This window comes from Pongo abelii, chromosome 1 (genome assembly GCF_028885655.2).
Source record: "Pongo abelii isolate AG06213 chromosome 1, NHGRI_mPonAbe1-v2.0_pri, whole genome shotgun sequence".
In the NCBI taxonomy this organism is placed as follows: domain Eukaryota; kingdom Metazoa; phylum Chordata; class Mammalia; order Primates; family Hominidae; genus Pongo; species Pongo abelii.
Window position 1 is genome coordinate 205,914,874 of NC_071985.2, and position 15,816 is coordinate 205,930,689.

General features: G+C 43.8%; 1 protein-coding gene and 2 pseudogenes across 10 annotated transcripts in view; all 3 read right to left on the reverse strand.

Annotated features, from left to right (window-relative positions):
* FAM76A (family with sequence similarity 76 member A) overlaps window positions 1-15,816 on the reverse strand; it is a 38,002-nt gene that overhangs the window by 15,164 nt on the left and 7,022 nt on the right. For all 10 annotated transcript variants that reach the window (XM_024238252.3, XM_002811191.6, XM_054539051.2 and 7 more), the window contains 3 exons: window positions 15,291-15,345; window positions 13,773-13,925; window positions 3,132-3,289 (listed from right to left, as the gene is read on the reverse strand). In XM_024238252.3, coding sequence (XP_024094020.1) covers window positions 3,132-3,289; window positions 13,773-13,925; window positions 15,291-15,345 — 366 coding nt within the window. The remainder of the gene's footprint in view (window positions 1-3,131; window positions 3,290-13,772; window positions 13,926-15,290; window positions 15,346-15,816) is intronic.
* On the reverse strand, window positions 6,874-8,062 carry LOC100440881 (ribulose-phosphate 3-epimerase-like; annotated as a pseudogene).
* LOC103888686 (thioredoxin domain-containing protein 17-like) lies at window positions 8,513-8,949 on the reverse strand (annotated as a pseudogene).

Sequence of the window (15,816 nt, forward strand, 5' to 3'; positions counted from 1 at the left end):
GTCTAGTTTTATTTTTTTGACATGGAGTCTCACTGTGTCACCCAAGCTGGAGTGCAGTGGCACGATCCTGGTTCACTGCAACCTCCACCTCCTGGCTTCAAGTGATCCTTCCACCTCAGCCTCCCAAATAGCTGGGACTACAGGTGCGCACCACCACACCCAGTTAATTTTGTATTTTTTGGTAGAGATGGGTTTCACCATGTGAGCCAAGCTAGTCTCGAACTCCTAACCTCAAGTGATCCACCTGCCTCGGCCTCCCAAAGTGCTGGGATTACAGGTGTGAGCCACCACACCCGGCCAGTCTAGTTCTTCTTCACTATATTTGTGTTAACCTAGTGGTATCTCAGTCAAACTACAAGACTAAAAATCAGTTTTAGCCCCAATAAGTTCACTCAAAACTGGTCTTGAAACAAAAGCTGGAGGTCTGTCTCTGCTATGCAATCCTTTCACTTTGATGGGTGTTCAACTGCCAAGTCCAAAGGATTCCTCAGACCTTTTCTTACTTGACCTCTCTTCAGCATTTGATACCACTGATACTGCATCCTTCTTCAAATGTTCTCCTCGTTTGGTCATCCCACTTTTGTGACAGCTGCTTCTTAGTTCCTAATCCTTAAATACTGAACGCTTTTAGAGTTCCATTCTCAGCCCTGAATCTGAATTATATCATTTAAGAGCATGATTTTAACAACTACCCATCATAAGTGGTTGGAAATGGTGTTAACTATATCACCTGCATTAGAATCATCTGGGATGTTTATAAAATAATGTAGATTCCTAGACTCTATCCTAGGTCCTACTGAATTAAATTCTGGGGTGGGACTGCTGCAGGAATCTGCTTTTTAATTTTTTTTAATTTTAGAGAGAGTGCCTTACTCTGTTGCCCAGGCTGGAGTGCAATGGCATAATCATGGCTCACAGCAAGCCTCAAACTTCAAGGCTTAAAGCGATCCTCCTATCTCAGTCACCCAAGTAGCTGGGACTACAGGTGTGTGCCACCACACCTGGCTAATATTGTTTTTTGTAGAGATGGGGTCTCACTATGTTGCTCCTGCTAGTCTCAAACTCCTGGCATCAAGCAACCCTCCCACCTCGGCCTCCCAGAGTGTTGGATTTACGGGTGTAAGCCAGCCAATGTATCTGGCCAGAATCTGCATTTTCAAATAATCCCTACCCCCAGTGATTCTTTTTATTGTTGTTGTTTTTGAGATGGATTCTCGCTCTGTCACCAAGCCTGGAGTGCGGTGGCATGATCTCAACTTACTGCAACCTCCGCCTCCTGGGTTCAAGCGATTCTCCTGCCTCAGCCTCCTGAGTAGCTGGGATTACAGGCACGCACCACCACACCTGGCTAATTTTTGTATTTTTTGTTTTAGTAGAAACAGGGTTTCACCATGTTGGTCAGGCTGGTCTCGAACTCCTGACCTCGTGATGCGCCCGCCTTGGCCTCCCAAAGTGCTGGGATTACGGGCGTGAGCCACCGCACCCAGCTAGATTCTTATGTGCTACCTATGGCCCATGTCCAAACCTCTCTTCTAAGTTCTAGGCTAAGCTCCTAAAAGTAATTCTTCATGCTTCAAACTCAACTTTCCAAAACTAGACCCATTTTCTCCCCTTCCTACATTCTCTCTCAGTTAAGGCTCTATCTATTCACCCAAATAAGAAACCCGGGAATTATCCTTTACTTACTCAGCTCTTGCCCATGTGTCTGTTCATCAGATTATCTAAGTTTCTCATAATTCTCCATCCAAAACATCTTCCTGAATCAGCCTTTTCAATCTTCCACTGCCACTGCCTCAGGTGAGGTTCTTGTTTTAACATCTCTTACCCAAACTCTTAGAAAAAAGCCTTTAATTAGCCCCCAGTCCCTTTTTCCTCCAATGCATTCTCCACACTAGTAGTCAGGGTTAATTTTTTAAATGAAGATTTGGTCTCTCCTCTGCATAGATCCCTTCAATAGCTTCCCACTAACACCCTGACCTCAGGATCAAGTTTCCATTCCCTACCAGGATGCAGGACCCCTTTTTCCTTCCATTCCCCAGCTCCCAGCCAAAAGCTCCAGCAATATAAAAGGACTTACAGTTCTCCAGGGTTCCATTTGGTCTCATGCCCTCCATGCCTTTGCAAATGCTATTCTCTCAGCCTAGAATGCCTCTGCCCATTCCTTCCCTGAGGATTCCAACTCGTCCTAAGATCTAGCTCTAATGCAAGCTCTTCTCCAAGCCTGCTTGCCTGACTTCTCAAGGCAGTTAATTACTACCCTCATGTCTGCATTCTTGACACATTTCCACTGTGGTACCCATTACATTATACTAAGATCATCTGTTTATAAGTCTGTCTTTCCTACCAGACCGCATACTCTGGGAGAGCAGCATGACTTGTATTCAGCTCTTCATTCCCACCAGCATCCCTGACCCGTGAGAATACTTAATGCTTGCTGATTAAACAAAGTCATAATGGTAATAACAAAACAAACAAACAAAAAAACCTGAAATGTACTGAATATTTTCTATATACCAGTTATAAAAACAATCACTGTGCATGTACTATCTAATTTATCTTCACGACAACTCCATGAGGTAATACTATCACTTCCCTCATTTTACAGATGAGAAAACTTGCCCAAGATCCCCGCAGAGAACCTGGCAGAGCCAGCATTCCATCCAGAGCCAGAACCGTTAACAATACTAGATACTCTGAAAGGACGCTTAAAACAACAATGAAAAGACATCTTTTTGACTAGGTGCCACCAGGACAAACCTAGGACATCTATCAGCCTCCTGGCTAAATATGCATTGAAAAAGCTGTATCTCTCAGAAAGTGAAATGTCCAATTTTTTGGAGAGAGAATCCACTCTAAGGGTGAGAATACTACAAACAAAAGTAGAGTAAGTTCCACAAACATTTCAGACACAATACAAAGTCAGGAAATCCTGACACTTTATGGAAATCTCTCTGGTTCTTGGAAGATATATGAATTATAAAATATGACAAATGAGCTTCCTCCTACAGACTAGTACCTACAGAGAATATAGAAAATGTATATGAGATGGTAGTATGTACCATGATGGTTGTGTGAGCATTACATCTGATTTACTGGCACTTCTAGTCCTATCTCATGCGTCTTGAGGTTACCTGTTATAATGGCCACCACCACTCAGGCGACTATACTGCTCCTTCTCCTGGTGGCCAGCACGAGAAGAGCTACTCAGGTGTTTCCTCTGCTCTTTGGTCTTCTGAAGGACCCGTTTGTATGAAAGTGTGCACAGCCAGCACAGCAATTTCCCATCTACCTGAAAGACAAGGAGACAAACATAAAGAAGAGGGAATTTAGTGCAGTGGCTGCAAACGTGCTATTGGGAGCTAGAATCTTTGGGTTCAGTCCCAGTTCTGAAACTTATGTGCTGTGTCTTTGGGCATGTCACAGGGGGCTGCTACAAGGATCTAGTGACATAATGTAGGTAAAGCACTTAACATGGTGCCAGGCACATAAAAGTTGCTTAATAAATTTCAGCTGCCGGGCCAGGCACGGTGGCTCATGCCTGTAATCCCAGCACTTTGGGAGGCCAAGGTGGGTAGATCACGAGGTCAGGAGATTGAGACCATCCTGGCCAACGTGGTGAAACCCCGTCTCTACTAAAAATACAAAAATTAGCCAGGCATGGTGTCCTGCACCTGTAGTCCCAGCTACTCAGGAGGCTGAGGCAGAAAAATCGCTTGAACCCAGGAGGCGGAGGTTGTGGTGAGCCGAGATCGTGCCATGGCACTCTAGCCTGGCGACAGAGCGTGACTCCATCTCAAAATAAATAAATAAATTAAATTAAATAAATAAATTTCAGCTGCTAATTTTATGTCTTTTTGTTTTGTTTCTCTTCAAGTTAGCAAACACAGACAAGTAAAATTCTCACAAGACCATGGTTGTCATTAAGGAAAACTCAGCAGGGAGAAGAGAAGACAGAAGATGAATTATAAAATTCACATTTATAGTTTTTTGGATTTTTTTTTTTTAGTGATAGGATCTCACTCACCCAGACTGGAATGCAGTGGTGTGATTGTAGTACACTGCAACCTTAAACTTCTGGGCTCAAGCAATCCTCTTGCCTCAGCATCCTGAGTAGCCAGGACTACAGGTACATGCCACCATGCTCACCTAATCAGGTGTTGGGTTTTTTTCTCCCCCAAACAGGGTCTTGCTCTGTTGCCCAGACTGGAGAGCAGTGGTATGATCTCGGCTCACTGCAACCTCCACCTCCTAGGCTCAAGCAATCCTCCCACCTCAGCCTCCCGAGTAGCTGGAACTACAGGCGTGCACCACCATGCGTGGCTAATTTTTGTATTTTTTGTAGAGACAGGGTTTCACCATGTTGCCCAGGCTGGTCTTGAACTCCTGAGCTCAAGTGATCTCCTGTCTTGGCCTCCCAAAGTGCTGAACTTACAGGTGTGAGCCACTGCATCTGGCCATTTTTTTAAAAATGACAAAATTTGTATATATTTATTATGTAAAACATGTTGTTTTGAAATATGTACACTTCGGGAGGCTGAGGCAGGTGGACTGCATGAGCCCAAGAGTTCGAAACTACTCTGGGCAACGTGGCAAAACCCATCTACAAAAAGAAACACAACAAAAATTAGCCACGTGTGGTGGTGCATGCCTGTAGTCCCAGCTACTAGGGAGGCTGAGGTGGGAGAATCACTTGAGCCTGGGAGGTCAAGGCTGCCATGAGCTGTAAGCGTGCCACTGTACTACAGTCTTGGTGACAGAGAGAGACCCTTTCTCAAAAATGAATAAATAAATATTTTTTAAAAATGTATACACTGTGGAATGGCTAAATCAAGCTAATTAACATGCATTACTTCATATAATTTTTGTTTGTTTGTTTTTGAGACAGAGTCTCGCTGTGTTGCCCAGGCTGGAGTTGCAGTGGCACAGTCTCAGCTCACTGCAACCTCCATCTCCTGGGTTCAAGCAATTCTCCTACCTCAGCCTCCCCAGTAGCTGGGATTACAAGTGCCTGCCACCACACCCAGCTAATTTTTTTTTTGTATTTTTAGTAGAGACAGAGTTTCACCACGATGGCCAGGCTAGTCTTGAACTCCTGACCTCGTGATCTGCCTGCCTCGGCCTCCCAAAGTGCTGGGATTACAGGTGTGAGCCACTGCACCTCGCCTAGTTGTGTTTTTGTTTGTTTTTTCGTGGTGAGAACACTTAAAATCTACTCTCTTAACAATTTTCAAGAGTACATTTTATTAACTATAATCACCATGTTGTACAATGGATCTCTTCAACTTATTCCTCCTATGTAACTGAAATCCTTTGGCCAACATCTCCCCAAACCCACCCTCCTATACCTCAGTTTTAATACTTTATAAATGGTTCACAAAGTAGTATGCTGGATACCATCTCTCAGATGGAAAGACAGTCTCCAGAGAAAGAACAATGAGTGAACAGCTTCCAGGGCCCAGTCCCTGGTAGTGGCCGGCTATGGCACTGTTTGAATTAGAAAAAGTTGACTCCTTTGAGCAAAAGTAACTCTGCACCATGGAGCAGGGCCCAAAGCTAGGAAAGCATAACGTGGCTTCTGCCACCCTCTGAAGCTGTGGTGTTTGTGCAGCATTCAGACTGAAAAACCACTGGAGAACACACTAGGACAGGTGACAGGGCAGCAGGGCTGGTTGGAATTTCTCAGGTTAGACAGGGAGTATGCTGATACATTACGGAATTTTATAGTTTTCATTTCTTATTTCTGAAATTAGATCTTGTGCCTCATCTTGAACATGGGTAGGCCACGTCATCATTTACCTGAAGTGTTTTATTTCATTGGCAAAAGCCTCTTTGCTCCCCATCCCCCAACCCATCAGTAAGTCCATCAGTCTGAATCTATTCACTTCTTGCTAACTCCACTGCTTCCATTCTACTAAAGACATTCTCATCTCTCACTGCTGTGAGAGCTGCCCAAATGATCACCCTACCTCCAATAAGCTATTTCCCCATAGCCGCCAAAGGGTTTCTTAAATGTAAATGATTACATCCTCTCTCTTTTTTTTTTTTTGAGATAGAGTCTCACTTTGTCACCCAGGCTGGAGCGCAGAGACACTGTGTTGACTCACTGCAAGAGACACTGTTGACTCACTGCAACAGACACTGTTGACTCACTGCAACCTTCATCTCCTGGTTCAAGCAATTCTGCTGCCTCAGCCTCCCGAGTAGCTGGGATTACAAGCACCCACCACCACGCCTGGCTAATTTTTTTATATTTTTAGTAGAGATGGGGTTTCACCATGTTGGCCAGGCTGGTCTCAAACTCCTGACCTCAGGTGATCCACCCACCTTGGCCTCTCAAAGTGCTGGGATTACAGGCGTAAGCCACCGTGCCTGGCCTGTTTTTCTATTTCTCTCTACTGTAAAATGGAAAAAAAAAATTTTTTTATAGTGTAGCTAATATGCCCTCCTTAGGCATTAAGACACATTTCTGTTTGTAACCTTAATGCAGCCATATTTTTACTCTTTATAAAAAATCAAGTGGGCGCAGTGGCTCACACCTGTAATCCCAGCACTTTGGAAGGCTGAGGTAGGCAGATTGCTTGAGACCAAGAGTTTGAGGCCAGCATGGGCAACATGGAACATGGTGAAACCTTGTCTCAACAAAAGTACAAAGATTAGCTGGGCGTGATGGCACATGCCTGTAGTCCTAGCTACTCGGAAGGATCACCTGAGCCTGGGAGGCTGAGGCTGTAGTGAGTCTAGATTGTACTACTTGTACCCCAGCCTGGATGACAGAGTGAGACTCTGCCTCAAAAAAAAAAAAAAAAAAAAATCAAACCTCCAAATAAAAACTGGGTATTTTACCACATGAATTTTTTTTTTTTTTTTGAGACAGAGTTTTGCTCTTGTTGCCCAGGCTGGAGTGCAATGGCGTGATCTTGGCTCACTGCAACCTCCGCCTCCCAGGTTCAAGCAATTCTCCTGCCTCAGCCTCACGAGTAGCTGGGATTACAGGCATGCGCCACCATGCCCAGCTAATTTTGTATTTTTAGTAGAGATGGGGTTTCTCCATGTTGAGGCTGGTCTTGAACTCCTGACCTCAGGTGATCCTCCCTCCTCGGCCTCCCAAAGTGCTGGGATTACAGGTGTGAGCCACCACACCCGGGCCCCACATGAATTGTTAAATTGCTTCACTAAAAATGTTGTTAGACATGCCAATTTCTAACCTCTTAGAATATTCTGCACAATCAATTTTAATCATTAGAATGAATAATTGCTCAGAAAAAGCAGTATTGCCTCAGCTGCAATATGATTTGGTAGTCAATATTCCTGTTTTCTGGTAAAAAGGAGATCTCAAGAGCAGCAACATTGGGCTCCTTGTGGTCTCACTGATCAAGAGAATGTTTTTGAGTGGCTTCTGAACATATATTTCTTAACAAGTCGATCACAGATCTGGGGTCCTCACTCCTCATAACAATGCTTCCAGACATAATCATGTTAGCTCCTGCCTCTGCACACTTGTGGACAGTGTCAGGACCTACTCCACCATCGACCTCTTATCCAAAGATGGGAACTGGGTCCTCAACTAGTGAATGTTTGGCACCATATCATCCATGAATTTCTGCCTTCCAAACCCAGGTTCCACTGTGATAACCAAGGCCGTATCTATTTGATTAGTCCATGGTGCCAAATACTCAACTGTAGTTCCTGGTTTGATGGTAAGGCCAACCTTCATCCCATTCTCCCAAATGTCTTCAATCAAAGCCTCTGAGTACTTAGTAGCCTCAAGATGAAAGGTGTACTGACTGGCTTCTGCTATAGCTATTGGTTTTACCCACTGTTCCAGCTTGGACACCATCACATGTATGTCAAAGAAAGGGTCCTGGACTAGCTGCTTTTGAAAGCTTTCTACTACAGGATAACCAAAGGTGATGTTGGGAACAAAGTGCCCATCCATGACATCCAGGTGGACCCAGAGTCTAGAATACGGAGGCACTTGACCTCTAAACTGGCCAGGTTGCTGTTGAGGATAGGTGAGCCAATCTTGCAGCCTAAAGCCATAGCACTGGCTCCCAAGGGTAAGTTACCCTATGAGTCCATCTTCTCTCCTTAAAACCCAATGGTTTCTCATCATAGCTTAAAATTCAAACTCTGTACCATAGCCTATTTTTTTTAACATTATCATTTATTTATTTATTGCTAACATGAATTCAAAGCAAGTATGCATTTTTGTGACAGGGTCTCACAATCTTGCCCAGGCCGGAGTGCAGTGGTGCAATCTTGGCTCACTGCAGCCTCAACTTCCCAGGCTCAGGTGAGCCTCCTACCTCAGCCTCCCAAGTAGCTGAAACTATGGTTGTGCACCACCACATCCCTCTAATTTTTTGTATTTTTTATAGAGACGGGCTTTTGCCATGTTGTCCAGGCTGGTCTCCAACTCCTGGGCTCAAGTGATCCACCTGCCTTGGCCTCCCAAAGTGCTAGGATTACAGGTGTGAGCCACCACACCCTGCCATATACAGTTCTTTTTATACTAGAACAAATCAGAAAATCGAGACATAACTGCCATCATCAAATCTTCATCCTTAGAGAAAAACATTTCCACGAGGTTGGCCTGAAGACACTAAGATTCTACCAGTTTTTGAGGTGTTCCATATTTAAGTAGTATAGGCACTGTGGTTACTTCCAAGTTTTTTCTGAAGTCATTATTTGGATCTTTCCAATAAGGCTTTTCTCCTACTTGGCAGTAGGCGAACACACATCCTTCACTAACATGCTTCAGCCCCTTTCGTACGACTGGTTCGGCATGCATACAATAGGGGCACCAGCTTTTCCTCCAGCATCCTTAGAACTGATAAAGTAGGTGAAAATGGTCTTGCCATTGTGGCGTACCACAGCCCAGATGAACTCCTCAAAGCTTCACACACTCACCTCCTTGTAGTGTAATGGGCTATCTGCAGTATGCCTCATGGCCTATGTTGACTTAAATATAGCCCCTTACCTGCCTCTATAACCTTGTTTCCTTCCTCTTCCCCAGGTTCACTCCATCTTCTTTCTGTTCTAATCATGTGCCAAGCTCATTCCTGCCTTAAGGATTTTCCACAGCTGGTCCTTCTTCCTGGAATTTTTGTCCTCCAGAGCTTCCCATGGCTACCATCTTTTCATCATCCTAGTTTCCACTCAAATGTTATTTCCTCAGAGGTTCTCCTGATTGCCCAATAAGGCTGACTTCCCAGTCACTGTCTGTCATGTACTTTATTTCTTTATAGCCCTACATCTAAAATTTATGTTATTTTTCTCCTCACCCTTTTCTCTTTCGCACACATAAATGTAAGCTCTGTGAGAGCAAGGTGTTGTCTGTTCAGTTCATTAGTTTATTTCTAATACCTGGAACAGTGTCTGGTACATGATAGGCATTTAGTTTTTTGTTAAGAAACATAACAATGAACTTTGAAATCAAACTTCAATCTGGTTCATTTCACGGTTATGGGATACGGCCTGAAAGTCTGTTTATTATTATTATTATTATTATTTTTTGAGATAAGAGTCTTGCTCTGCCACCCAGGCTGGAGTGCAGGGGCGTGATCTTGGCTCACTGCAGGATTCAAGCTATTCTCCTGCCTCAGTCTCCCGAGTAGCTGGGATTACAGGCATGTGCCACCACGCCTGGCTTATTTTTGTATTTTTAGTAGAGACGGGGTTTCACAATGTTGGCCAGGCTGATCTCGAACTCCTGACCTCGTGATCCACCCTCCTCAGCCTTCTAAAGTGCTGGGATTACAGGCGTGAGCCACTATGCCTGGCCTATTATTATTTTTTTAGAGACAAAGTTACTATGTTACTCAGGCTGGACTCGAACTCCTGGGCTCAAGTGATCCTCCCACCTCATCCTCTAGGGTAGCTGGAACTACCACAGGATGCCATCAGGCCTGGCTTGAAGGCCTAATTTTATTTATTTTATAGATAGGGTCTCATTCTCTCACCCACATTGCAGCGCAGTGGTATAATTACAGCTCACTGGAGCCTTGTACTCCTAGGCTCAAGTGATCTTCCCACCTCAGCCTCCCAAGTAGCTGGAACCACATATGCACCACCACGCCTGGCTAATTTTTTTTTTTCTGGTTTTTTTTTTTTTTTGAGATGGAGTCTCTGTCACCCAGCCTGGAGTGCAGGGGCACGATCTCAGCTCATTGCAACCTCTGCCTCCCAGGTTCAAGCGATTCTCCCACCTCAGCCTGCTGAGTAGCTGGGATTATAGGTACATGCCACCATGCCCGGCTAATTTTTGAATTTTTTGTAGAAACAGGGTTTCACCATGTTGGCCAGGCTGGTCTTAATCTCCTGACCTCAAGTGATCTGCCCGCCTCGGCCTCCCAAAGTGCTGGGATTACAGCCGTGAGCCGACGTGCCCGGCCGAGATTTTTGTATTTTTAATAGTGACAGGGTTTTGCCATGTTGCCCAGGCTGGTCTTGAACTCCTTGGCCTCAAGCGATCCGCCCACTTCAGCCTCCCAAAGTGCTGGGATTACAGGCATGAGCTACTACACCTGGCATTTAAGGCATAATTTTAAAACACCCTGTAAGACCTTCCCCAGGTAAGAGCTTTCATTAAAGGGTTTAAAACAATACAACTCTACTAAAAGAAAACAAACAATGAATATAAAAATTGCACATAGATCCACAAGACATTTTTTTCAGATCTGTCTCCTAAAAATAAACTTTAGAAATAAAAGAGCAGGCCGGGCATGGTGGCTCATGCTTGTAATCCTAGCACTTTGGGAGGCCGAGGCGGGTAGATCACCTGAGATCAGCAATTCGAGAGCAGCCTGACTAACATGGAGAAACCCCGCCTTTACTAAAAATACAAAATTAGCTGGGCATGGTGGCGCATGCCTGTAATCCCAGCTACTCGGGAGGCTGAGGCAGGAGAATTGCTTGAACCTGGGAGGCGGAGGTTGTGGTGAGTCGAGATCTGCCGTTGCACTCTAGCCTGGGCAACAGCAGCAGCAAAACTCCGTCTCAAACAACAACAACAAAAAGAAATAAAAGAGCACTGGACGGACGTGGTGGCTCACATCTGTACTCCCAGCATTTTGGGAGGCCGAGGTGGGCTGATCCCTTGAGGTCAGTAGTTTGAGGTCAGGAGTTCGAGACCAGCCTGGCCAACATGGTGAAACCCCATCTCTACTAAAAATACAAAAATAAAAAAAAGAATTAAAAAAAATATATAAAAATTAGCCAGGCGTGGTGGTGCGCACCTGTAATCCCAGCTGCTCTGGAGGCTGAGGTAGGAGAATCACTTGAACCTGGGAGGCAGAGGTTGTGGTGAGCTGAGGTCGTGACACTGCACTCCAGCCTGGGTGATAGAGTGAGACTCCATCTCAAAAAAATAAAATAAAATAGCATCCTCTGAGATTTAAACTATCAAAAACAAATCATCACAGATAACACTGAGTATTTTTCATGTACCAGATTCCATTCCAAGAGTTTTACTAGTATCTTGACCTTTGTAACAGCACTGAGATCTGATCATCCCCATTTACAGATGTGGAAACTGAGGCACTGATAGATTAACATGCCCAAAGTCACACAGTTAATGTGACAGAACTAAGATTTCAACCCACACATTCTGAGTCCAGATACCCCCCTTTTTTTCTTTTTTTGAGATGGAGTCTTGCTCTGTTGCCCAGGCTAGAGTGCAGTGGTGTAATCTTGGCTCACTGCAACCTCTGCCTCCCGGGTTCAAGCAATTCTCCTGCCTCAGCCTCCCAAGTAGCTGGGATTACAGGTGTGCGCCACCACGCCTGGTTAATTTTTTTATATTTTTGGTAGAGACAGGGTTTCATCATGTTGGCCAGGCTGGTCTCAAACTCTTGACCTCGTGATCCATCCACTTCAGCCTCCCAAAGTGTTGGGATTACAGGCACGAGCCACCAGGCTTGGCCCAGATCCCCTACTCTTAATCCCTAAATTTAGCTCTCTCCTAAAGTTTATGAACATGTAGATGTCTAAAAATATCTAAACACTTGAGACAGGATTGTAATTTATAAAGCAGAAAGGTAATGAATTCTAGTATAACCAGATTAGTAAAAATGAACTATTCCAATCAGTAATAATACAGGAGCCATTCACTGAGTTATATTGTGTGCCAGGTTCAATATTGTTTTATATACCTATCTGAATTACATTTCCCCATGTCTTTGTGAAGTAACTATTGTTATTCCCATGGAGAAAGATGAAGAAAGTGATGCATAATGCGGGTAAGTAGCCAGGGTCATTCAGCTAGCCCCAGGAGTCGGATGGGACCCAGGTTTGGGGGACTGCTGCTTGTGCTACCTCCTGATTACTAATTCAGATTCTTCAGTATCTTGATACAGGGAAGAGGTGTCCTGGTTGGCAGGCAGGAGCATCCTGGTCAATGGAAAGTTATATCCTTCCATTGTAAGTTAATGAATTTGGTAAGCAAGAGTCAGCCCTTGAGCCCAAGCACCTCTTAAAAGCACCTCTGGCCACTGAAAAAGAGTTTCTCAACTGCCATCTTTTATTCAACAAATACTTATTGAGCAGCTACTATGTGCCAGGCCACTGGAAATAAAGCAGAGAATGAGATGGACAAAGAGCTCACATTCTAGTCGTAACCAAATAAGCAAGACTAGTTTTCAATATGTGAGATGCTATGAAGACAATAAAATGGTATGATAAATAATGACTAAGGGAGTCAGTAAAAGGTGACTGTGAGCAGGTGGTACCTGAGCTGAGACCTGACATGAGGAGCCAGTTATGAGACTCTAGAGAAAGGTGCATTAGGCACAAGGACAGACAGTGCAAAGGTCGGAGTGAGATCCGCATGTCAGACAGACTACAGGATGGCCAGGATGGCTGGAGCAACGTGAGAGGTAGAAAGTATGATGCAAGATGAGACTGAGAGCTGGGTATGGGCCTTGTAGGCCATAGAAGGGATTTGAGCTTTATTCTAAGCACAACTGGAAACCCGTGGAGGATTTTAAGCAAGAGAGTAATATGACCAAACTCTAAATCATTTTCATTCTATCAAGGTACACCCTTCCACGTAGAGCTTCCCTCTAACGTAATCTTGTAATCTTGAATTTCAACAGATAAAAACATTTAAAGAGCCAACAGATAGAAACATTTAAAGAGCCAGATAGTAAAATTGGTAATGCCACTCCATCTTGCTTAAGTTACAATCTCTCCTTTACAGAATTTCATAGAATTCTGCCAATCACCATTTCACTTACGTGATCACTGTAATTCAATTCTCATGAAATGTTAGAATATAATGGTCCACATTTTATGAATGAAGAAAACAAAATATGAATATCTTCTTTAAGGTCAATAATAGAACCAGGAAAGAAACCGAGAAATCTTTCTTTGTTAAATGTGTTTTTTTTTTTTTTTTTTTTTTTTTTTGAGATGGAGTCTTGCTCTGTCACTCAGGCTGGAGTGCAGTGGCATGATCTCAGCTCACTGCAACCTCTGTCTCCCGGGTTCAAGTGATTCTTCTGCCCCAGCCTCCTGAGTAGCTGGGACTACAGGCACACGCCACCATGCCTGGCTAATTTTTTGTATTTTTAGTAGAGACGCGGTTTCACCGTGTTAGCCACAATAGTCTTCATCTCCTGACCTCATGATCCACTCGCCTCGGCCTCCCAAAGTGCTGGGATTACAGGCATGAGCCACCACGCCTGGCCTATTAAATGTGTTTTTAACACAGTTAGTCCACCTTATTTTCTCTGAAAGGAAAAAAAGAAATCAAGAAAAACACAGAGATTTACCTTCTTTCTATCATCTTTCCTGTCAAACGCACACTGCTGCTTGCACTGTTCACAAGAATAGGGTGGTCCATACTTCTTTTCTGAATTTGTGCAGCGCTGGCATTTATTCCCAATAAATGCCGCAATTATGTTGCAATACTGACAAGGTTTGGGCTTAAAAGGGGAAAAAAGAGTCAAGTAAGTATTACTTTCATAAAATACCACTGCATTTAAAAAAGCAATAATTTCTACTTTGTAGTTCATTAATCATGGTACAAATGTATTGCCAACTTCATAAATCTGCTTTTACATTGACCAAATGCAGCCCAATTCTTTTTTACTGTTGTTGTTTTTGTTTTTTGAGTCTCGCTCTGTTGCCCAGGCTGGAATGCAGTGGCACAATCTCAGCTCAATGCAACCTCTACCTCCTGGGTTAAAGCAATTAATTCTTCCTGCCTCAGCCTCCGGAGTAGCTGGGATTACAGGCGCCTGCCACTATGCCCAGCTAATTTTTGTATTATTTCCTAGAGATGGGGTTTCACCATGTTGGCTAGGCTGGTCTAGAACTCCTGACCTCAGGTGATCCGCCTGCCTCAGCCTCCCAATGTGCTGGGATTATAGGTGTGAGCCACCACGCCCGGCCATGAAGCTCAATTCTTAATATTATGTGAAGTGTTTTTCTGCACAGGACTATTGATTTTTAAATAAATAAATAAAATAAACAAATAACAAAAACCTATTAGTATGTATGCAGAGACTTCTATGAGACATACAACAGAACCAGCTCTTTGGAGAAACTAGCAACGGCTTCCAAATTTCTGAAAAGGCCTCTTTGCTATTATCAGTACATAAACATGTTGGGAGAATGCTTACAAGCACATAACATCTTGAACTATAACACTAAGAGAAAAAGAGAATCATTCATCAAAATGACTAGTCAACTGTTACCAAACAAAGGGGTCAAAGTTATAAAAATTCATCTTGCCGGGTGCAGTGGCTTACGCCTGTGATCCCAGCACTTTGGGAGGCTGAGGTGGGCAGATCACTTGAGTTCAGGAGTTCGAGACCAGCCTGACCAACATGGTGAAACCCCATCTCTACTAAAATACAAAAATTAGCCAGGTGTGGTGGCATATGCCTGTAGTCCCAGCTACTCAGGAGGCTGAGGCAGGGGAATCACTCGAACCCAGGAGGTGGAGGTTGCAGTGAACTTGATCGCCATTCCACTCCAGCCTGGGTGACAGAACAAGACTCAGTAACAACAACAACAAAAAATTTCGTCTTTCCCTTTCTCTTTCCATGCTGGTCACTGAAGCCTCTCAATGAAAATTATAATCATAATCCTGGCAGTGTGACCATAAACACAGAGTTCCTTAACAATAAGCATTAGCTAAATGTGAAAGCTGAAATCAGTACCAGATATATTACATATAACCATTTATTCTAATAAAAATATTGTAATGGCATTAGTAGGCCACAGAAGGTAAGGTTCCACAAGACCCTAGTACTCACTGTTAGGTTTGAAAATATCCTACTTACCGTTCCATACAACTGCACGTTCTGAGCACACTTCTTGCATATTGTATTGGTTTTACTGTTAAGGAAGAAAGAGACACAGGCTTTTCTTAGAATATCTGAAAACTGATACCTCCTTAAGCCCAAGGAATTTGCTCATTGCTAAGGGCCAAAGTGAGATATGGTCTGGATGCTTGGTTAACACTAGTTTGAGTATCTTTCTAATAACTCTTTTATTTTTATTCAATATTTTTGAGACAGAGTCTCACTCTGTTCCCCAGGCTGGAGTGCAGTGGTACAATCTGCTCACTATAACCTCTGCCTCCCAAGTTCAAGCGATTCTCATGCCTCAGCCTCCCAAGTAGCTGGAATCATAGGCGCACACCACCACACCCAACTAATTTTTATATTTTTGATAGAGATAAGGTTTCGCCATGTTGGCCAGGCTGGTCTCAAACTCCTGACCTCAAGCGATCCATCTGCCTTGGCCTCCCAAAGTGATGGGATTACAGATGTGAGACACTACACCTAGCCTCTAATAACTCTTTTA